Here is a 24,136-nt window from a genome sequence, read left to right as displayed (position 1 = left end):
GCAAAGGAAACAATCAAGAAAACTAAAAGGCAACCGACAGAATGGGAAAAGATAGTTGCAAATGACATATTTTTTAAATCCTATCATTTTAATTCAGTCTAGGAGAGAGCAGAACTCCATTTATGTATTTAATTCAATATCTATAACCAGAAACATCACCAATTTAATCCAATGTGTAAATGCTGGCTGGAAGGTATTCAGAGCAGAAATAATAGTCACATTATAGGTGTCAGCAGTCAGATCATATCTGGAGCAATGTTTTTCATTCTGAGTACCTCAATCTGTGGTTGACAAACTGCAGAATGACCAGACACGAGAGATGACAATGGTTCAAGATGCAAGACCAAATTACATGGGAAGCACATGAAAAATTCCTGACATTTATCTAGAGAAAAGAAGGTTTCAAAGATGTCATGACAGAAGTTTCAATGCAGATAAGTGGCACAGCTATGGGCCAATTATGTTGACTCTCTGTTCAAAGGTTGGGAATGAGAATATTATAGCTCTTTTAAGATATTTAATTGGCTGACATTCACAGTGGATTGGACATTAAGCTTGGTTTCAGAGGATGTAAAAAGATAATGAAACCAGAGAGAGCAAAAGACCTTTTGGTTTGATGCAGTAGAAGAAGAACTGACTGTAGGAGCCTGAGACACAAATATGACTAGGGTCCAAGTAAATAACATTAATGTGTGAACTGGCTAAAGAAAAATATTAGCATACTGAAAAGAGTATGCCATGTATAAACTGATAGCAGTATTGGAGGATTTTAATATTTCAAAAGTTATATATTTTGATATTTATTTGTAATGTTACAATTTGGGGATATTAATTAATCATTTATTTATTTTTAAATGTTTTTTTATTTATTGGGGGAGAAAGAGAGAGGAAGGGAGGGAGGAGGGGTAGAGAGTAGAGAAAGAATCCCAATCAGGCTCTGTGCTACTAGTGCAGATCTGACTGTGGGGCTTGAACTCACTAACTGTGAGGTCATGACCTGAGTGGAGATCAAGAGGGGATGCTTAACCTCCTGAGCCCCTAGGAGCCTGTTGGGTTTAATATGTTTTTTAAAATTCTGTGTCTTTTACCAAACATCTGGGCAGGATGAATTATCTGGTGGGACCTGGTTTGTGGCCTCTCCAATGCTGAGGTTGAACTCTGGTTATTATCATTATCATTGGAATTGTCCAAGCAAGACTGGCTGGCCACGGGTCAGGCATACCACTGAGAATAAAGCTGAATTAAATAATGTCTATTTGCCTTTTCACATCAGAAACTGTGTACCTGAAGTTTGGGTTTTTTTTTAAAAATATAGTTGCCTATGGATTAATTGTGCCCATTATAATATACCCAGTCTCTAGTTTTCCTTCTTGTTTCTTTTATCCTTTTGGTCACTTAATATCGCTATGTAAACCACATATAAATTGTGCCATTCAAATGTGACCATTTATATGTAGCTCTTTTAAAAGAATTATCTAGGAATGAGGCACAGTTGAAGGCTCAATTGATATGTGTTATTTGTTGTTTTCAATAATCTACATAGTCACTGCATCCCAAAATTGTGTTAATTGAATTATTCAATTGAAAAAAATAACATCTGCATTATGGATTCGTACTAATTATAGCTTAAAAGTTGAGATTTATGTGTGAGGTCATAATACATTCCTTTAGTTTACATTTGAAGGGCTGAGACCTAGAGAAGTTAAGTGACTTTCCAGGTGGTGTTGGGAAGAGTTAGAAAATGAAGAGACGACATGACCGTGTGCTCAGAAGTTTGCAGTCTTAAAGAAAGGGACAGGATGCCGTACATATCTCTACAGACGTACACAGAATACAAAACCAAGTAATTGTACTTCATTACAATTATTTCTCATAGCTTAGAAATTCACTACGAACAAAAAAAGAAAAAAAGTGACACTATGACAAATACTGGACAATCTCCATGTTGTGTGGTTTTTCTCATCTTTGGCTTATGATCTTCCATTTCTTCCCTGTCAGTACTTTATGCTAGAAACTTTCTTTTTATTATTTTGGTAATGTTTATTTATTTATTTATTTTTTGGAGAGAGAGAGACAGGGCATGAGCAGGGGAGGGGCAGAGAGAGAGGGAGACACAGAATCTGAAACAGGCTCCAGACTTGAGCTGTCAGCACAGAGCCCAATGCAGGGCTCGAACCCATGAACCATGAGATCATTACCTGAGCCCAAGTTGGATGCTTAACTGACTGAGCCACCCAGGAGCCCCTATGCTGGGTACTTTCATTATTAAATAATTAAGACTGGGAATGAGAGATGTATGAAAGAGTAATAATGAAGAGTAAATGTTAGTTTGCCACCAGATAATTAGCTTGCAACTGAATAAGCATTAAAATGAGTGCTCCCAGAAGTGCTGAGGCATAGGGGCACATGTACCCCAATGTTCATAACAGCACTTTCAACAATAGCCAAATCATGGAAAGAGCCTAAATGTCCATCAACTCATGAATGGATCAAGATGTGGTTTATATATACAATGGAATACTAGCTGGCAATGAGAAAGAATGAAATCTGGCCATTTGTAGGAAAGTGGATGGACCTTGAGGGTGTCATTCTAAGTAAAATAAGTCAGGCAGAGAAGGACAGATACCATATGTTTTCACTCATAAGTGTAACAGGGAAAACTTAGCAAAGGACTATGGGGGAGAAAATGGGGGAAAAATAGTTGGGGAGAGGGAGGGAGGCAAACCATGAGAGACTCTTGAATCCTAAGAACAAACTGAGGGCTGATGAGGGAGGGGGAGAGAAGAAGGGGGGTGATGGGCATGGAGGAGGGCACTTGTTGGGATGAGCACTGGGTGTTACATGGAAACCAACCTGACAATTAACTATAAAAAATAAAATAAAATGAGTGCTCCCTTATATTTACTAAGGAGATATAGAGTATTTTTTAAAGAATTTTATTCTATTTCTTCTTACTTTCTATAATCTAACCTTGAGTCGTTCTTTACAAGGAAAGTAATCACCTTATCTCCAATAAATACAAATGCTGTTCAGGACACAATTGCTAAGTGAATGAAATTACAAATTAAATAATTCCAGTTTCTTCCTCACATGTTAAAGACATAAATATCAAAAGACTAAGCCTATCATTTTTAAAAATAACTGTCTCATGACTGGGAAAGTTTAAACATGTACAAAAATAAGGTGACAGTCTTTCATGAAAAGAAAATGCAAGCTTTGAATTTTGGCATTACATTTATAGATGATCTTCCAAGAAGATAAGTGAAAGGTATTATTCATTGCAGAAAACTGGAATGTATAATATGATAGAATAAGGATCACATTTTTCTCTTTGAGGTGATTTATATTTAAATGAGTTCTCCATAATCCTTTAAACTGAAGTGCAAATTGGTTATCAGAGTCCTTTGCTGTAAGGGTTGTTTTACATAATAACGAATTTCACAGAAGTTCCTCAAAGGGAAATATTGATTTAGGCAACATCACAGGATAGTTCAGTTTCAGCAACACGTTAGATTATTGCTATAGACAGCATATAAAAAACTTTCTAAAATCTAAATTTCTCTATTAAGTGTAGGCAGTTTTTAAAAAAATAAATGCTCAGTAGTGTTATTATTGGATCATATGGGAATTCTATTTTTAATCTTTTGAGGAATCTCCGTACTGTTTTCCATAGTGGAAAGTTACAGTGCTACCAACCATGCACAAGGGTTCCCTTTTCTCCACATTCTCACCAGCACTTGTTTTTTGTCTTTTTGATATTAGCCATCCTGACAAGTGTGGTCTTGATTTGCATTTCACTGGTGACTAGCGATGCTGAACATCTCTTCATATACCTGATGGCCATCTGTATGTCTTCTTTAGAAAAATGTTTACTCAGATCTTTTGCTCATATCTTTTTTATAGTAGAAAATATGTTGATAATAGAAATTTTTAATAATGACTCTGTTTTATCTATTTTTTCATATCCACAATGGTGAGAATCTGCCATATGTTAAGTATATGGCTCATGCTTTAAAAAAAACGGGTTGTGTGAAAATAGTAGGAAATGTTCATTTGCAGATATATCCTTGTGTCACTACCAATGCCGAACAGCTCTAATTACTGAGCCTTTACTCTGTGCTAATTACTTTGTCATATAAGCTACATACGATATGTTATTTGTTTCTCACAAAGTGAAGGTAGGGATTACTATCTTTGTTCTATAAAGCAGAAAACTGAGGCTAAGTCAGTGGCATTGGAGAATCTGAACCAGAGTTTATCTCTCTCATTCATGATGGTATACCACCGACTCCCATCTGGCTTCTTTTCCTTCTTGAGTCCTATACGGCTCATTGGCAGGAGGTAAAACTCTAGTCCTCGCCCCCCTGGTATAGTGAATGAATGGGCAGGCTCCTCTTTGCTGTAGCTCAGGGGCACACGATCCCAACCAGTTCTCATCAGTTAATAGTAACCCAGGGAGCCTCACGTCAGTGAGATCCTGGGACCAGGCCCCAGGTCCTGGGGAGGACACTAGACACACTCACAGGACTGGGTTTGGAGCCCTAAGTCTCTAAGTCTACCACTCACTAGCTAGGTGACTTGAAAAAATCAGTTTACCTCCTTGAACCTTTGTCTTGTCTGTGAAATGAGGAGGCTGGATTTGATCCATGGCTTTCCAAGCTGTATTTTTTATTTTTTAAAAGTGAAAGCTCTTTTAGAAAATGACACCTTATGTTGAATCCCAATATATAAAATAGATGCAGGTAGACCAGGGCTGAATTTAGAGGAAGCATGAATTCATCTACCTCCCGGGCCTCCTTCCAACCCTCATCTCCTCTCCAGGGAGCCTCTGAAGCATGTGAGGCCTTGCAGAACAAGATTTTCACACTGTGCACTTGCTCATCTCTAACTTTATCCCAGTTCTCATAGTCTGTGATTTAAAAAATATCTGTAGCCACAAGACAAGGCCATTAGAATTGTATTAGAATAGAAATAGGGTAAAGGCTGATAATTCAAAGGAGAGGGGACATTAAGTTATAAAAGATATAATCAAATGACTTGGCCATGGGTGGTAAGGGATCTGCTCTTGATGTTGAGGATCCTGAAACTGGGTACTGAAGTTTTGTAGGATTGTGGCAATGCAGGAGCTGGGCTTTCTAATCATTGTTTTTGAAATCTGTTATATTTCTGCAGTTAGTTTACTTAAATATGAATATTATTTTAGTCTGACAGTGTTATTCCATTAATTGATTTTATTTTCTAAAGGATCCTTGATATTGAGATATTAACTTGTAATTATGATATAACTATTACTATTACCTTCAAAATATTTTTCCTTTTTTAAAAATATGAATTTTAGACAAATTGGTTCATGTTCTCCCAACAGTAAAAACACAGACTGCATTGTTGCAACTCTTGGCTCAAAGACTTTATTCATGTATCTGTATTAAACTGTTAAGCTCAGCCAGTGTCCTCCTGGCCCTGCGCTGTCCCTGTGATCGACAATGTTTCACTGGTTTAATTCCGACGTGTCTGTGGTCACAGATCCTTTTCACTTACCTGCCTCCGCCTTCTGCTGCTTCTCAATTTTCTCCAGGCGCCCTAGCAAGGAGTCAATTTTCGTTTTGATCTGGGTTAATTCTTTCTTGATTGTCTGTAACTCATCTGATTTCACTGGAAAGGGGAAAAGGAAAGAAAGCCATAGAACATCAAATGTACCATGACTCACGTAGAACACAAGTCACAGACACCCGTGTTTTCTTAAGACTATGTCAAATCACATAGGATACTTTTCAATCTTACTGGTTTCTTGTTACTTCCAGTGATCCTAGAATACCAGATGACATTGTCAATTACAAACAGTGATTTTCAGTGATGTGAGCATTTGATACTACTAGCATTTGATCTTTTCACTGAAAGTTATACAAAGGCATAGAGTAACCTAGAAATATTTTGTCAAATCACTAAGTGATACTACACTCAGTTTTGGCAAGTAGTAGAGTTAATCTAAACTGTAAAATGGATTCAGTTTGAAGAATGATGAAATCATTTCAGGTATGTTAATACTACTTTGAGATCTATGTTGTAATACATATTTGGGAGGTCAGTGATATATTTTTAATCTAGTTCCCTGGTGTTTTATTGAAACCAGGATATAATTAATGTTTATCCTCTAAAGAAATGTCTTAGATGCTAGAGAACTCTAACACACAGAACTCTTGCCACTTCAACCACTCTTTTTTATTTTATTTTATTTTTAAATCAGGCAATGGGTTTTACATGCCCTTTATTAAGCTGTGGGGCTGGAAGAAAGGAGATTCACTAAAGTTCCCACTGGTATTTAGCATGGATTCAAAGAAAACCAAGTTGGGGGTTCCTGGGTGACTCAATTGGTTAAGTGTCTAACTTTGGCTCAGGACATGATCTCACAGTTAGTGAGTTCAAGCCCTGCATCGGGCTCTGTGCTGACAGCTTGGAGCCTGGAGTCTGCTTCCAATTCTTATCTCCCTCTCTCTCTGCCCCTCCCCTGCTCATGCTCTGTCTCTCTCCCAAAAAATAAACATAAAAAAAAGAACAAAGTAAAACAAGTAGGACTAATACAAGATTGGCAACTTCTCATTTTGCCAAGTAAGGATGTTAACAATAGCAAATATCCTACTATCAACCTAATAATTATTCTGTAAAGAAAGGGCTTAAGAAAAGGACAATCTCCTATGTTAGGACAATTGTTTCAATGAAATATATTTATGTTTGTGAAAAATTCACTGCAGCACTGTTCTTGTTTTCTCCTTTTTCTGAGAACCATTGGAAAATTCGCTATGAACCCACAAAAGAAGAGATTTAAGATTTGAAAGTTATCACTACAGAATATCTATATCTGCCTATAAGCTTTCAGCAGGTGGGTTTTCAGATAGCCATGCCTCAGGAGAGATGCTTCAAGATCTGGGGCACAGATCTTGATTTCAGCCCATTAACTCTTCTCCATCACTTTTGCTTTCAAGTTTATAATGATCTTAGCTTGGATATCCCCCAGAAATTTTGGAAGAAACTGAGTGTTAAGAATGATTCTTCAGTCTCCAGAAAATTATTCATAATTAATATAAATTATATTAAATGCAATATATGGATGCTTGGAATAGAGCTATTCGTCAACTAAGATATATGATAAAATATATATGATAACTTATGCATCAATATACATTAATTGCTCAAAGGAAGAACAGATTTTTTCCAATATAAAAATGAGAAAACATTTTCTATTATAAAATCAGACATTTTTTATAAAATGGAGACTTTTATTTATGATGCAAAGTAGTTTGCAAAATAAAAACTGCATGAATCGAGGACCCTGTGGAGTGTTCCTATTATGAAGAATCAAACTGAAAGTAAAACACAGTTTAAAATAGAGAATTGCTCCTTATGTCAATTATTTCAGAGACATCAAAGTGCCATTGTGGAACTGCAGCTAAATTTGAGAAACATCATCTGTCACAATTGCAAACTGATTCCACTTTGAAGAATGATTTTCATTTCCTTTGATGGAAGCATGTCATGTAGTTTTACTTAAACCTATCAAATTTAATAGAAAATATTTTATCTTATAGCATTAGATTTCAATCCAGCAGAATAGGACTGTGGCTGGAAACTAGTAGAATAGGTTTTTTAGTAAGTAGAGCCACTTCTCATCTCAGGAATGCAGCTAATTTTAATTTATTTATCTCCTTAAAAAAATAAACAAAACCGCCACCAATGCCCCATTTTATAGAAACTATATTACAAACCCCTAGAAATCTAGGCTCACCAAGTAGGAACGTACAAGTGTACAGGGAGTCAAGGTTGGCTTTAAGTCTAGATTCAACTCTAGCACTGTAGGAACACCTTTTAAGGCCAAAGTCAGCCCATTATAAAATTTGAGTTTAACTAGAAAATGGTATTTAAGCTTAGAGGTAATAATGATGTAATCTGGACACATTCTGTTTGCTCTTTCCTGTCTTTACCAAGAAATGCTCAACATTTCCAGGTTGTGCAAGTTGCCTGGCTTCAATCTTGGAATGGCTAGCAGCAAAAGATCCTCAAGGCCTTGCAAAGCGAGGCTTAAAAATAGTTTTGGCTGCTTCTTGAGCAGTCGGGAAAGCTGTTTTCTTATTGCACTCCAGTGCTGTCCCTGGAAGAAGGCCTGACACTTACCTAGCCTAGTTGGCTATAGTCCTGTTTCTACCATTCTTCAGTTGGATTCACTATCTATAGATTGGATATGGGTCTGTGCTAAGGTGTCTGGAATCAGGATGGAATTCCTGAGATAAGCCACCTCTACAGCTGATTTGCTTCCCTCTCAAACTCTTCTCTGCCTTTTTTTCTACTTTTTTTTGGTGGGGGGCCACAGGGAGTTCCTGTTACCCATTTCTCTACTGTACTGTGGATTACATTAATCCCCTACTCCATCAAAATCGATGCATATTTTACAAGTATAGATTTCTAAAATTAACATTTTAAAAATCTTTGCAACTTTAATTTCTAATGTTTTTCCAAAAAATAAAAGTGAGTTCAGAATTAAGGATCCAAAGTATCTAGTTCATTTTAATTTTTTTTTCACATCTTTTCCCTCCTGTCTGTCTTCTGCACACTCTTAACTGGGCTTCTGCCTTCAATTTGCCCAGCCTACTGCATAGTGCCTTCATAGTAATACTTAATAAGTCATAAACATTTCCTACTGAACACTTCTAGAATGTCGCCATTTCTATAGGAAGAAGGCAAGAAACCCACACACATAAACTGGTATTCAGGGCCTGCTCCAAAGTATATTTCCAGTTTTATATTCCATTTTCTCTCAGAGCATACTCTTCACGTGAGCAGATAATCTTGGTGCTTACTCAAATAGTGCATGGAACCAGATGGACTCTAGTTCACCTCTATGCCCTTTTGGGAAGTCACTTGTAATCACTAGGATTCAGGTTCAAGATCTGTAATTTCCATTCTCTCCTTTAGAGGCTTGTCATGAAAATCTAATGAGGTAATTCACATAAAGCATTTAGCACCATGCCTAGAACATCATGAAGCCCAGTAAATGGTAGTAGCAAAAGGTATTGTTTCTATTTCTATTATTATTGCTATTATTATTATTTATATGTTTATCCCAGCAAAGACACTCTGTCTTCTGCAAATATGTCTATCAAAATCCCATATGCCTCTTAGGGCTTCATTTAAGTCTTGCCTTTCCTATGGATTCTTCTTTGAGTACACCTCTGCACGGTGCCTCTCATCCATAATTTATTTAATGGCCATCTCATAATCACTGCTAGACACATACTGTGTATTGATTTTTACTTAGTATGTCCACTTTTCATATTAAATTGTGAGCTTCTTGAGAGTGATGACCTGATTAGACATTGAAGAATTTTAGGAGTCATGCTTTTGAGTGTTTTCTGTGTTTTAATAAACTCCTTCTCTTATTGACTGATGAAGTTCCTGATGCATACCATGAGGTCCTGGGCTTTGTAGTCTGTCCTCCATAATTAGAAAACATATTAACAAGTTTAAGAAGATATCATAAATTATGTTAGTATGTAGTGAAAACTTGCCTTTTCATCATTAACCAGAACAATAAAAGTTATTTAGATTCTAGATTAAGAAATTATTTTTATCTCTGACAATGAAACATTTGAAAAAGAAGGGATTTTAGGCAGTTGTTTGCGGCAAGGCATATTAATGGATTTACCACATCATAGGCTCCAATAACCAAATTCTCCTGAATGAAGAGAAGGTATCCAATTCCTTCTTTTTATTTCTTCATTCCTTCCTTCTTTCTTCCCTCCCTCATTTCTTTCATTTCTCATTCTCTATTTCTTTTTTCTCCTTTTCTCTTTCTTTCTCTAACTCTTTTTGTCCATGCATGTTTAAAAGAATTTAAGTCCGTGTCTTACACATGGCAAGAAATTAGCAAATTCCAGAAAATTTGTAGGTATGTGTATAAGTACGTAGGATCACTGGATGCAATTTCAACCTAGTCAGCAAATCTTATGTAAAGCTTTGTGTATGTACCAGACACTAAATTGGACCTAACTGTCTAATGGAGAGACCGATGAGCAAACAAGAAGTGCAAGAAGGAAATTAGCATGAAAACATGCCTTTTCTTAATTAGAAGCACTGTGATAAAAAATCAAGTACACAAAGCATTGGCAACCACACTTTTGTATTCTTCCTGAATCCCACCTTAACTCTTCGAAATCCATAATCCTCATTTTCAAAGACACATTGCATAGGCTATGGTGTCTTTATTTTTAGGTAGAGTATTAGATGGTGAGAGTCAGGAGTACTTTTTATTAAGAATAATGCAGAATACTTTTAATCAACTTGCTGTTACATAATTGTTATGCAAAAGTAATCTAATGTAGCCAAGTTAGGGATTTGGGAAAATTAGAGGCAATTACGAAAGATTATGAATTTTACAATTTAAACTTTATTGATTTGAGAATTTGAGAAAATTGCTTAACTTCCCAGTCAGCCCCAAATTACCTTTGCTTGACTCTTGCTAATTAATTTAAGCTTGCCTTTCTAATTAATTTAGGCTCTCCTCACAACTGTTCATTGTTCCTTCAATATGCCTATGTCTTTAGACATTTAGAGCTATGTTTTTGTTGTTTTTATTTGTCTTCCCTAACTCTCATTTCCTCTACCTGGTAAATGCCATTTAATTTTTAAATCCTCAGCTCAAATTTTACCTACAGAGTAAAGTCATTATCAAACTTGATCCTCTTCTTTAATAAACTCATTCTCCTTCTTCAGAGGATACTTTAAATGATCTTTTCTTTAAAAAACCTCTCTCCTTAGGGTGCCTGGGTGGCTCAATGGGTTAAGCTTCCAACTTCTGCTCAGGTCATGATCTTGTAGTTGGTGAGTTCAAGCTCCATGTTGGGCTCTGTGTGGACAAATCAGAGCCTGATCTGCTTTGTATTCTATGTGTCCTTCTCTCTCTACTGTTCCCCTGCTCATACTCTGCCTCTCTCTGTCTCTCTAAAAAATAAATAAAATTTAAAAAAATTTAAAATCTCTCTCCTTGACAAGAATAGGAACTGCTCTCATTTTTGACTCCAGTGTTTAACACATTTATTCAACAATATTCATTAAGATCTGTTATCATCTGGCTCCTTCCCAAAAGCTGGGGAAATATTCATAAACAAGAGACAAAAGTCCCTGAAATGATGGAACCTCCATCAGTTGTGGAAGAAGACAGCAAACAAATATATTTTGTTTATGAATATAAATATAAGATACATACAAGAAGTTAGGGAAGACCTGGCTAGGGAGTAAGATTTGCCAGTTTATATATAGTAGTCAGGGAAAGTTTCACTAATGAAGTAATATTTGAGCAAAAGTCTCAATAAGGGAAGGCAGCAAGTCATAGGACTATCAAAGGGAAGTGGAATGAGAGACTATGTGAGGCTGAGGAATGGTAAATGCGAGAGCCTGACACAGAAGTATACTTGGTATGTTTTAGGGACAGGCAAGAAGCCAAAGCGGCTGGAGTGGAGTGAGCAAGTGGAAAAAGAATACAAGAAGTCAGGAGGTATAGTAGAGAGTGAAGAGGGAAAAGAGATAGGGAAAAGACTGTATAGAGTCTTGTTGGCCAAAGTAAGTACTGTGGCTTTTATTTTGAGTAATATAGGGGCTAACTAGTAGTACATTTAAAATTTTTATTTTTTTATTCACATATAAGTGAACATAGATTTCTAAGGGCAGGCCTAGAAGGCTAGTTACACCCTACGTGAGGGTCCTGGGTCCTGGGTCCACTCTGTAATTGGTTAACACTCTAAATGTTGTGATTGGGTCCTGCCAAAAGTAATTAATACTCCAGGCAATGTGAATGGTTAAACCTGCTGTCAATAATAGTGTATAATAATTATTGGATCACTGTACCTATGTCACAATTTCCTGTAACTCCCTCTTCCCAGGCCCATAAAGGCCCTACCCCGCCTTTGTTCGGGGCTCTCCACATGGATCCACTGTGTTGGTGAAGTCTGTGAGCCTGAGCTTATAAGCCTGTAATAATAAAGCCCTTTGCTTTTGCATGCATGACTCGGTCTCCCTGGCAGTCTCTGGTTTTTGAGGACAATATTGGAAACTTGGGTACAACACCTCAAAACAAAGGAAGGCAACCTGGCTATGTGTGCATGCATGACATTCCTCATGACTCTGTAACATAGACCGTCCTATCAGACTATGTTACCGTATATGGGAGACAAAGAAGCAAAAATTGTATAAGCCCTGCTGCGCTCGGGGCTCCGACTTTTTGGTCTTAGCCTGCTGAGCCTATACTGGCAAGAATAAAGCTGCTTTCTGGAAAGAAAAGCCTCTGTGTTCTGACTCTCTGTGTATGACTCACTGCTACAATTTGTTTTGTTTCTTAAATTCCATATTTGACGAGCATCATTCTGGCTCTGTGATATGAAAAGACTTAGGGAGCAAGGGTAGAAGCAATGAGATCACTAAGGAGACTGTGGAAATAACTCAAGGGAGAGATGGTAGACTGGGTTGGACCAAGAAACTAGCAATTGGGTGGTGAGAAGTAGATGGATTCTGCATACATTCTAAGATTGAGGGGAAAGGATTTTGGATCGATTGGAAATAAAGTGTAGGTAAAAGAGGGAAGTCAAAGAGAACTCCAAAATTTTTGGCTTAAATAACTGGAGAGATGGAATTGCCATTTATGAGGATAGAGGATGACTTATAGAGGTTCAGGATGTAAGGGGGATATCACAAGCTTTGCTTTAGATTTGTTAGTTGTGAGTTGCCTACTAGTCTCCAAATACAAGTGATAAAGAGGCAGTTAGGTATATGAGTCTGGAGTTTATGGGAGAGGTCAAAGGTAGAAAAATAAATTTGGGAGTAATCAGTTAGAGACATCATTTTATTTTAATAAATAGGCTGAGTTTGCCCTAGTAGTTGAGAATACACACATAACAGGTGTTTTAGAAGACGTCAATAATGCTATCTGATGTGGGAAACAAAGGTAGAAGGAAATGGCAGGTAAAATTAAATTTCCTTATAACCTGCAGCGCACTGACAAATACTTGAGGCTGGCAGGGTAAAAGTTTCTCCAGGAACTCCCTACTGTCTTAATGTTAATGATTTGCTAGAGGGTAAACCTTAGCCTAACAATAGCTAGACAGCCAGTATCCTATGAATCCTCTTTAGCATAGGAAAATCCCTTTGGAACCTTCCCCTTGACTTTATCTTCCCCAACTCCCAAGTATATAATTAGTCTCTCTTCATTGTCCTGGGGCAGCTCTTTCTGCCCATGGGTCCTGTCCCTGTGCTTTAATAAAACCACCTTTTTGCACCAAAGATGTTTCAAGAATTCTGTTTTGGCCATCAGCTTCAAACCCCACCATTATTCCAAAAACTCCATCACTATCTTCATGGTGCAGCCACTCTGGAAAACAGTATGGGGGTTCCTCAAAAAGTTAAAAATAGGACTACCCTAAGACCATGCAATTGCACTACTAGGAATTTACCCAAAGGATACAAAAATACAGATGTGAAGGGATACATGTGCCCCAATGTTCATAGCAGCATTATCAGCAATAGTCAAATAATGGAAAGAGCTCAAATGTCCATTGACAGATGAATGGATAAACAAGATGTGGTATATGTACACAATGGAATATTACTCAGCCATAGAAAAGAATGAAATCTTGCATTTGCAATGATGTGGTTGGAGCTAGAATGTATTATGCTAAGTGAAATATGTCAGCCAAAGAACGACAAATATCATATGATTTCACTCATATGTGGAATTTAAGAAACAAAATGGATGAATATAGGGGAAAGAAAAAATAGGTAAACCATAATACAGATTCAACTGTAGGGGACAAACAGAGTTGCTGGGGGAAGGTGGGAGGATGGGCTCATGGGTGATGGGAACTAAGGAGGGCAGTAGTGATGAACACTGGGTATTGTATGTAAGCACTGAATCACTAAATTTTACTCCTAAAACTATTATTACATTCTATGTTAACTAACTAGAATTTAAATTAAAATGTGAAACAAACAAAATAATACTATCTTCAAAGGGAACATGTCCTTTCCTCTTTCCCTTTCAATAAACTTTACAACAAAAAAAAAACTGCAAAAGTACAGACAAAAGAAAACGTTCTCTCATAATAAAAATATTTGGTTGTCCATCTGGCAATACTTTCTTTTTCTATGAGTGATTATAAGGCTTGAATTTAGAATTATCCTTCAAGATCAGCAAAATGATAAATGAATAAAAATGAAGTTCCTAGAATAAATTACTTTAGCTTGCTTTTAGGCAAGAACAATACTAGAGAAGTTAGGAGTCAGGTTACATCACACTGATAATCTTAAATATTGTTCCTAAACCATCACTATAGAATTTTACTTAGGAAAAGAAAAAAAGAGAAGCCACATTAAATCATTTCAGACCTGCTCTCTCTAAAGAGTTCACTGATTTGGTGATAAATGTTATTACATTCTGATACAGTCAACAAGATAATGTTTGTGCCTTTTCCTGAGAGATGAGATATAATCCAAAAAGGAAATTAGGCATATGAGAAGATACCATCTGTTTATATCACAAGATGTGTGCATCTCTGATTTATGTGGTGAAAAAATTTCAATTTATTTTAGTCACCTGTGGGTCAAGTCTATTCAGGGACAAATAAAGAATCTTTAGTTAACTGTCTAGATCAGTGTTTTAACCAGAGAGTAATGACCTACATGGGACATTTTGCAATGTTGGGAGATATTTTTGACTGTCACAACTTAGAGAGGTGGTGTTACTGGCATCTTGTGGACATTTGATCTGCTAAATACTGTACAACATTTAGGATAGCCCCCCACACCACACTGAAGAAATATCTGATAAAAAATGTCAATAGCGTCAAGCCCTAGAAACTCTAGTCTAAATAAGTATATATCCTCCTACACCAACACCATACTTATTTAGAACAATTTTGAAAATTTAAAAATGTTTGTAATCATGTGGACTTTAACAATAATTCACATGAATTTGTTTCTTTTTATTATTCCCTAAGCCTTTGATAAAGTACTTAAATATAAAAAATAAGGGAATAAATATAATTTGCATAAAACTTAATTTATCAGTCACTTTTACATATACTACTTCATCAGTAAAGGAAACTAAGAATCTGACAATTTACATGGCATGCTCAAAGTCTTATAGTGACTTTTTGTAATGTAATAATCTGAACAAGTAGAGGTCAGGCTCCATCCTGGGTCTTTCAACCATGAATTCTAAACTTCATTGTGCTATGCAGCTTCATTTGATGTGAACTATATGATTGTCAGTTTTAGCTCTTTCCTTTACAATGCACTAAGAAATATTATTTTTAATTCAGTCACATCTGGAAAAAATGAAGACCACTGTTTTCCATAAAGTAGATTTTAAGAAATCTTTATCATTATCACTTTGACTTGTCTACTTCTGTTTTGGTTTCTCTCTTTCCTCTTATTCATAAATTTTAAGCTAGCTGGATATGCAGGAGCTAAGCTGTTAACTTTGTAAATAGTTTTAAAAGTTAGACCTTAAAAAATTTTGCTAAATAAATTGAAGCAACTTATGTAATTGTCTATTTATATATGTAAGTATAGTTTGGCAATTAACCATATCCGTGAATGGAATTTCCTAGAAAAAAGGAATTACCTATCTCTGCATATGTGTGTAGTCAACTTATGCTATATACATCTATACTAATTCTTTCTATATGTTTTAGAAAGAGAATATAAAATGGAAAATGAGTGCATTTTTGATTCAATAAGTTTTCTTCAAATACCTGCTGTCTGCATCCATGCATCTGGCATATCATTACCCGCTGCACACATACCATCTTAATATTTGTGATAATTATACAAAATATGCATTATGAAAATTGTGTTTATGGACTAGAACAGTGAACATTAGAGAAGTTATGTGTTTAAGACTGCCTAGCAATAATGCCTAATTCCTAACCCTTACCCGAACACTAATCTTAAACCTAATACCCTGTAGAGGTCTCTGAAGTGCAGGATACCAGGCACATATCCTCACCCTACCATAAACATAACCTAATTTTGTCCCTAGCCCTAATCTTAATCCTAACATTGGTCTGAACCTGAACTGGAACTGTAGATATGAATAAAAAATAAGGAAGATGTTGGGGTGCCTAGGTGGTTCCATTGGTTAAGCATCTGACTTCAGCTCAGGTCATGGCCTTGCATTTGGTGAGTTTGAGCCCCATGTCAGGCTCTGAGCCTGCTTAGAATTCTGTGTCTCCCTCTCTACCCCCAACGCTTGCCTGCTCACACTCTCTCTCTCTCTCTCAAAAATCAACATTAAAAATTTGTAAAAAATAAGATGTGGTATGTACATAAGATTGAATATTACTTAGCCATAAAAAAGTATGAAATCCTGCCATTTGCAGTGACATAAATGGGACTAAAGAGTATTATGGTAAGTGGGGCTAAAGAGAATTATTCGAAGTGAAATAAGTCAGTCAGAGAAAGACAAATACCATATGATTTTAGGCATCTATGGAAATTAAGAAAAAAAAGAAATGAACAAAGGGAAAAAGAGAGAAAGAAAAGCGAACCATGAAACAGACTCAACCACAGAGCACAAACTGACAGTTGCCAGAGAGGAGGAGGTTGGGGAATGAGTTAAATAGATAGTGAGGATTAAGGAATGAATTCGGGACGGCCACTGGGGGTTGTGTGGAAGTGTTAAATCACTATATTGTACATCTGAAACAAGTATTACACTGTATGTTAACTGGAATTCAAATAAAAAATTTAAAAAAGTTTTGAAATCTATTTGTGGGGCATCTGGGTGGCTCAGTCAGTTGAGCGTCTGACTTCAGCTCAGATCATGATCTCGTGGTTTGGGAGTTGGAGCCCCACAACAGGTTCTGTGCTGATAGTGAGGAGCCTGCTTGGGAGTCTCCCTCTCCTCGCTCTCTGCCCTTCCGCTGCTTGTGCTTCTCTCTCTCTCAAAATAAATAAACTTAAAAAAATCTATTTTCACATTCCTTAAACAAAAACAAGAGTAACACAAAAAACTGTCTAGCAAAAAGGCAAGAAATTAAAATTTAGAGTAGGCTGCCTGACTCTAAAGCCATGCATTATTTTTATTTGTTTGATTCTTCTCCCCCTTTGCAAGCCAGGAGCTTCTTCATCATAATGAACTGCCTCCTTAACCTTGTGGAATTTATAATTAGCGGAGGTGGTAAATGTGTCCGTAAGTTAAAAATAATACATATGAACATGAAATATATTAAAATAATGGAGGAATAAGTGAAATGTAGCTATCAGTTGATATTGAAGTTATCTCCTACATTTTGGTCTCCCAGATTGTAAGAACCTGAAAACATGTCTGCTTCATTCATGGAATATTAGTTTGGCAGTTATGCAGTCATGTAGTATGTGCTGATGAATTGAACTTATGTTCACTATGCAGGCAAAGATAACTAAAATTAGTTTTTGTAGGTCTAACGGATTGTGAAAATATTCATGGAAGAATGGGTCCCTGAACTGTGACTGGAAGGAAGATTTGGATTTTCTGTGAGTAAAAATGGTCTTCTATGTAAAGGAAGTAGGAAATCTTAAATTATAGAGCTTGAAAATGAGCATCAACATCTTGGTTTCTTTTAGACCCTGGAATGTAGGCCAGAATTTGTCCCCTTGTTTTACTAACTCAAAATTCTATAACTAATTTTCTGAGTTGTAGCAGTTCATAGTCAACTATGAAATATATGAAAAACAAAAAGTAAAGTGTGAAAGACAAAAATAATATTGGTGACAAATATTCATTCCACATCTATTTAAGATATGCAATGCAAAACTAACTTGAAGGATGAATTTGTGATCTATAGTGAAGAGAATAGATGAATATGCAAATAACCATAACATGAAGCAAAAGGCTTAAGTCCCATAACAAGAAGATGAACAATTGGTTTGGCTTTATCATGCCCCTGTAGCACAGAGGGGTCCAAACTTATTTCATAAGAGTGGCATTACCTGAGCTGGACCATGAGAACCAGGTGAAATGATTAAAAATGATTACCTATGTATAAGATAGATAACACAGCTGATAACAGATTTCTTGAGATAAATAAATGAAAGGGCATTCAGGTAGAGGTATATGAACATAAGTTTAAGAACATTTAAATAAGTTCATTTAAGCTAGGGAAAGGTGGGGGGAAATTGGAAATGGAAGTAGCAGATCAGATATATCTTGAAAAGTCACCTAAGATTTTCGATTCTTATTAGGTAAATGGTAGCAATTTTTGAGTTTTGAGTGAGGAATCCCCAAGCTATCTGGTTTTGAATAATCCTGCAGTTGGGCATGGAATTAATGGGATTGGGGGAGAACATAGAGCCAAGAAAACTAGAGAAACGACTAAGAGTAGTCAAAGCTCTGCTTGTCAGCAGCTGATTTAGGAAAAAGCAGCAGCAGAAGCAGTGGAGGTAAAAAGTGTTAGTAAGATTTTTTGATAGAATTTAATGCTCACAAACTTTTATAATCCCACAGTGGAAACATTACGCCATTTCTGGAACTTTCAGTGAAGCACAAAGAAAAATATAACTTGTATAGAAGACCTGAGAAAACCATCTCAAATGCCCACAATCCATATTGAGATTAGGATTTTATCAAATATTTTTCTACTTTCCCTTTTTTTTTTTTGGCCTGGTTATATTAATCAGCTACATTAAAACCTAGTGAAAAAAGCCAGGAGGAGATGCTTACAAATATATTTATTTATTATAAATACACTGTAATTATTTTGGTTGGGCTGCTTTGTATCAGAATATTGGGTTGTGATATTAGCAGGGATTTATTACTCTGTTTATACAAAGTGCTAGTCTGTGTTCAGACAGTAAAGCCATGTACATCTGAGAAATTCAGTTATGTTTACCAAGATGAACTAAGTGGGCCTGAATCTCATTCTCCTAAATTAATTAACTAAATAATATTCAAAATTTTGCTCTTAAAATAAGAAAACATTAAGGGATATGCCAAGATCTCCATACTTTGTTTAGGTTTCATTTGCATATTATATTCATATTATGGGCTGAATTCTGTCCCCTGCAAAATTTACATGTTGAAGTCCTCACCCCCAGTACCTCAGAATGAGACTGTATTCATAGATTGGGACTTCAAAGAGGTAGTCAAGTTAAAACAAGATCCAATATTCCCAACTCCAATATGACTAGTGTACTTATGAGAAGGAAATTTGGACTCACACACACACAGATGATGTGAAGGTCCAGGGAAAGATGGCCATCTACAAGCCATGGAGAGAGGGTTGATGTAGCAGCTTCCCCCACAGCCTCTAAAGAAACACTCATGACACCTAGATCTCCAATGTCCAGACCCCAGAACTGTGAGAAAATAGATTTTTGCTCTTTAGGCCTCCCAGACTATAATAATTTTATTGTGGTAGCTCTAGCAAACAAATATAGCTAACATAAAAATTTCTTAAACTATTGTGTTGATCAGGTATCACTTTGCTGAGAGTCTTTCCCTCAGCCTGGGACGAAGTGCACACTCTTTCAATATTATCAATAGTCTTCCATTGTCCTGCTACCCAACTTTTTCTTTTGTTTTGCTTATTTATATATCCCGGTTTCTTTTTTAAAGTTATTTATTTATTTTGTGAGAGAGCACAAGCAGACAAGCCCGGGAGGAGCCGAGAGCAAGAGGGAGAGAAAGCACTCCAAGCAGGCTTTGTGCCATCAGCACGGAGCCTGACATGGGACTCAAGCCTACGAACCAGGAGATCATGACCTCAGCCAAAATCAAGAGTCAGACACTTACCCACTGAGTCATGCAGGTGTCCCAATATCCCCAGTTTCTTAACTGATGTATCTAGCAATACATTTTTGCTTCAGACAATAATAATTAATAATAACCATTATTATTATGGCTATTATAGAATGCTATTAAGATTTTTAAAAAATGAGACACTGTTCTAAGAGTTTTATGTGTGTTGGCTCCTTTAATACTCACAAAACCTTTACTGAGAGGGAAATAAGATTATTATTCATACTTTCCAAACTAAGGTATGGCAAACAAAATATGTTGCCCCCAAACACACAGCTCATAAATGGCAGAGCCCCTGCTGGATTCCAGTTATAGGAATTTCATCTCTCATATTTCTAGCTACTGTACCATTATAATAATAATGATAGTAGTAGTAGTGGTAGTAGTAACAAATCTCACTGAACATTGACTATGTGACAAGATATGACTAAGAACTTGATAAGCATAAGTAATTTAGTTCCCACAAAAACCTAGTGGATACATAGTATTATTTCCATTTTCCAGATAGTAAATGGAGGCACGCAGGGACTGAAGGATTTCCCCAAGATGAAAAGTATGTTGTCTAATAAAGATTCCACCCAAGGCAATTTGACAGCAAAGCCTCTGCTCTTCTCCACCTAGGTACTGTGTCCTGGAAAAGAAGAATCCCTCTGACTCTATCTTTCCAAACCCACTTATCAGTCTAAACTAACTCAATATTCTCCATTAAGCCTTCTCTAAACCCTCTGGCCAACAGTAATTTTGTTCCTTAAAATCTAAAAGCAGAATATGTGTTTTGGCCAAAATTATAGATGGATGGGGATGGTTAATGATATTTTGCTGGATATTAAAATTGTGTATCTGATTGATATTTTGTCTCCATATTTAAATAACATGCTTTTGAAGAAAAAATCCAACACAATACTTCCTTAGTCTTGAGGATAATAACTCAATAACTATTTCTTAAATTTAACTGAACTATCTTTAATTTCCTATTAGGTGCTTCAGGGCTTTTGTGTTAAGTCTATCACCATTCTGTCATCAAAAGTACATTGAGAGGACCCCAAAGACATCAAAACTTACTATGGTTTTTCTTGTTAGATATTAGAATTTAAATTATTTTAAAACTGATTTGATATTTTTTTTCCAGAGGGCACTCATTTTTCTACTAAGAAACTACAGCTATAGCTCATAAGTATTCGTGTCTTCTCTTTTGCAAAATGCTTATTAGCAACATCATGTCTTCTTTATCTTGTGAATCCATGGGACAGGACAAATTGGTTACAGTAGTTGGGGGATACATTCCAAGACCCCCAGTGGATGCTTGAAACTGCAGATAAAACTGAACCCTGCAATACTATGCTCCTTCCTATACATTCATACCCACTGATAAGGCTTAATTTGTAAATTAGGCATGGTGAGATATTAATAACAAATAGAATAGAACAAGTATAACAATATCCTCTAATAAACGTGTGTGGACATGTTCTCTCTCTTTTTCAAAATATCTTATTGTACTATACTCATCCTTCTCATGAGATGATAAAATGCTCATGTGAGAGAAGTGAGAGGAATGACGTAGGCGTTAGGCTACTATTGACCTTCTGATGATACATCAGAAGGACGAGCATCTGTTTCTGCACCCTGGGTGAAACTGTGGAATGCGAGTCCACGGAGAAAGGTGGTGGGAGTCATTGTGGAGTTTTAGTTCAAGCTGATTTTCAAAGGGACAACTACCTAGTGGTAATTTAATTTTTTAAAGAGCTCCCTACTTTATTTATTTTATTTTTTATAATATATTTATTTTCAAGTTGGTTTTCATATAACACCCAGTGCTCATCCCAACAAATGCCCTCCTCCATGCCCATCACCCATTTTTCCCTCTCCCCTACTCCTCATCAACCCTCAGTTTGTTCTTGGTATTCAAGAGTCTCTCATGGTTTGCCTCCCTCCCTCTCCTTAACTATTTTTCCCTCTTCCCTTCCCCTATGATCTCTGATAAGTTTCTCCTGCTCCACATATGAGTGAAAACATACAGTATCTGTCTTTCTCTGCCTGACTTATTTCACTTAGCATGATACCCTCAAGTTCCACCCACATTGCTACAAATGACCATATTTCATTGTTTCTTATTGCCATGTAGTACTCCATTGTATAGATAAACCACATCTTCTTGATCCAATCATCAGTTAATGAACATTTAGGCTCTTTCCATGATTTGGCTATTGTTGACAGTGCTACTATGAACATTGGGGTATGTGTGCCCCTATGCCTCAGCACTCCTGTATCCCTTGGGTAAATTTTTAGCAGAGAGCACTCTATTTTAAACACTTATCCATATTCAACTTTGGCAAATTATAGTGTTAATATATTTTTTCCTTATGTGGTTTTCTCTCCACAGCAGAATTTAGTCATATTAAAATTCTGAAATAAGAAAAGACAAATTGTCCTAGCTATAACATTAATTTCCTCTTGTGTACTTGCCAAGTCATTAAATACTGGGAAGCAACTATTAATAAAAGAGCAAGATGTACCTCTGTAAATATTCATTCACTAAGCCAATATTAACATAGCACATTTTATACTTCACTCAAATTTTTCATTTGTGATTTAAATTAGAAAATTACTGTTATTCCCAGGCACCAGACTAATTATAAAAGTACTATTAATAAATGAATATTTATATACACACATATATAAAACACAGTCTACCAATATGCTTTTAGAGAGAATGTGCAATTGTGATTTTGGTTATGGCTGCTAGTGGATTATAGATATGTTGTTTAGGTTTACATTTTACTAAAATAACACTAATCTGAGAGTTGGGGAGAGAGAGGGATGCAAAACTTGAGAGACTATTGAATGCTGAGAATGAACTGAGGGTTGAAGGGGAAGGGGAAGCGGGGGGAAAAGAGGTGGTGGTGATGGAGGAGGGCACTTATGGGGAAGAGCACTGGGTGTTGTATGGAAACCAATTTGACAATAAACTACTTAAAAAAATAACACTAATCTACAGTTAATTTTTAATGAATCGAGCCTCTACAAATAAAGAACTATATGAAGCACACATAGAATATTTGATTTCTATTTTCAGTCTATTATCTTTCTATACTAATAATTTTATTAAAATTAACCCAAGTTGGGAATTAATATATCCACAGTAAATTTCAATTAATTATTTTATACAAATCCCATAATGTATCTAATATTTATACTTGTTTTTTGTCCTCATCTTTCCAGAGTAACAAAGGTACTCTGGAATGCACAGTTCCAAATGATGCTAGAAAATAAAATACACTAAATTTATTTCAAAACATCTCTGGTTTATATTAAGAAGTCTAGTTTCACTTTGCCTTTCCTGAAGACTATCACATCTGGCACACAAAACCAGGAAGAGAAGAACAAACTAAACCAATGGTTCTATTACTGGATTCAAGAAGAGAGTCTTATCTTACATGTAGTTCAGTAACAAACCATAAAGTTAGTTTGGATTATTTTTCCTGATTTTAGCAATTTGCTTTTCTATAAACTTTTTTTCGGTATTAATTTTCTCCAATGTAAGAAGAAAAGTCAATAGATTTTTCAATACTTGGAGATTAAGTAGAGGTAGAAACATGAGTATACTCTCTATTTGGGTAACTCAATGTCCAAAAAATAATATTAAATTAAATTCTAAAATAAAATTAATAAATTATGGTTGATAAGGAAACTGGAAGAACATCCATATATACCTAAGGCTTCATGTCTCCTGAAAGGAGGTGGCGATGTGGGAGCATAGCATTTGTACATGTGGGGATGGGGGAAGGTACCAAGTATACACGTGCTTGGGAAAGGATTTGCTAGCCTCTGCTAGAAGGCAGGGGAAAATGTTACTGACCCCTGAGTTTGTGGGAGAGGAGGAAAGGGCCAGTAAATTCTCTTAGAGTGATCAGAAGAGCTATATCTAGCACCTTAAGTATTTAATCCTTGGAGAGTCTGAGGGTCCCTTTGTGTAAACAGCCTATCTCAATTTATACCTGAGAACAAAGAAGCCTTCTCACATGTCAAAAGAGAGGTCCAAGATGGCTATTAGTCAATTTTATAAAAATTTGCTCTTAGTCTCTCTCTGCACATGAGACAAAAACAGCTTCATGCACACATAGATGTTGAGGGGTTCTGCAAGAAAGAATACAATAAACAAAGCTCGGCTTTTTGTAGGAGATGAGAAAAACCACTAGAACAGGTGGATACTATGGATGCAAAACCAATGTCAGAAAATGTTAGTAAAAATGCATGGCGACCCTTCAACAGAAACACCTGACTTCTGATGGCTCACTTATAATTTTTTGATTTTATGAAGGT

At 36.2% G+C, this 24,136-nt stretch overlaps 1 protein-coding gene and 1 long non-coding RNA gene across 9 annotated transcripts in view; one reads left to right on the top strand and one right to left on the bottom strand.

The window, feature by feature from the left end:
- RALYL (RALY RNA binding protein like) overlaps window positions 1-24,136 on the bottom strand; it is a 714,980-nt gene that overhangs the window by 50,904 nt on the left and 639,940 nt on the right. For all 8 annotated transcript variants that reach the window (XM_029923807.1, XM_029923812.1, XM_029923804.1 and 5 more), the window contains one exon: window positions 5,539-5,652. In XM_029923807.1, the coding sequence (XP_029779667.1) occupies window positions 5,539-5,652 (114 nt within the window). The remainder of the gene's footprint in view (window positions 1-5,538; window positions 5,653-24,136) is intronic.
- LOC115279267 overlaps window positions 1-24,136 on the top strand; it is a 176,951-nt gene that overhangs the window by 147,416 nt on the left and 5,399 nt on the right. The window lies entirely within an intron of this gene.

Source organism: Suricata suricatta, chromosome 15 (genome assembly GCF_006229205.1).
Source record: "Suricata suricatta isolate VVHF042 chromosome 15, meerkat_22Aug2017_6uvM2_HiC, whole genome shotgun sequence".
In the NCBI taxonomy this organism is placed as follows: domain Eukaryota; kingdom Metazoa; phylum Chordata; class Mammalia; order Carnivora; family Herpestidae; genus Suricata; species Suricata suricatta.
This window is presented reverse-complemented; position numbering and strand designations above follow the sequence as displayed.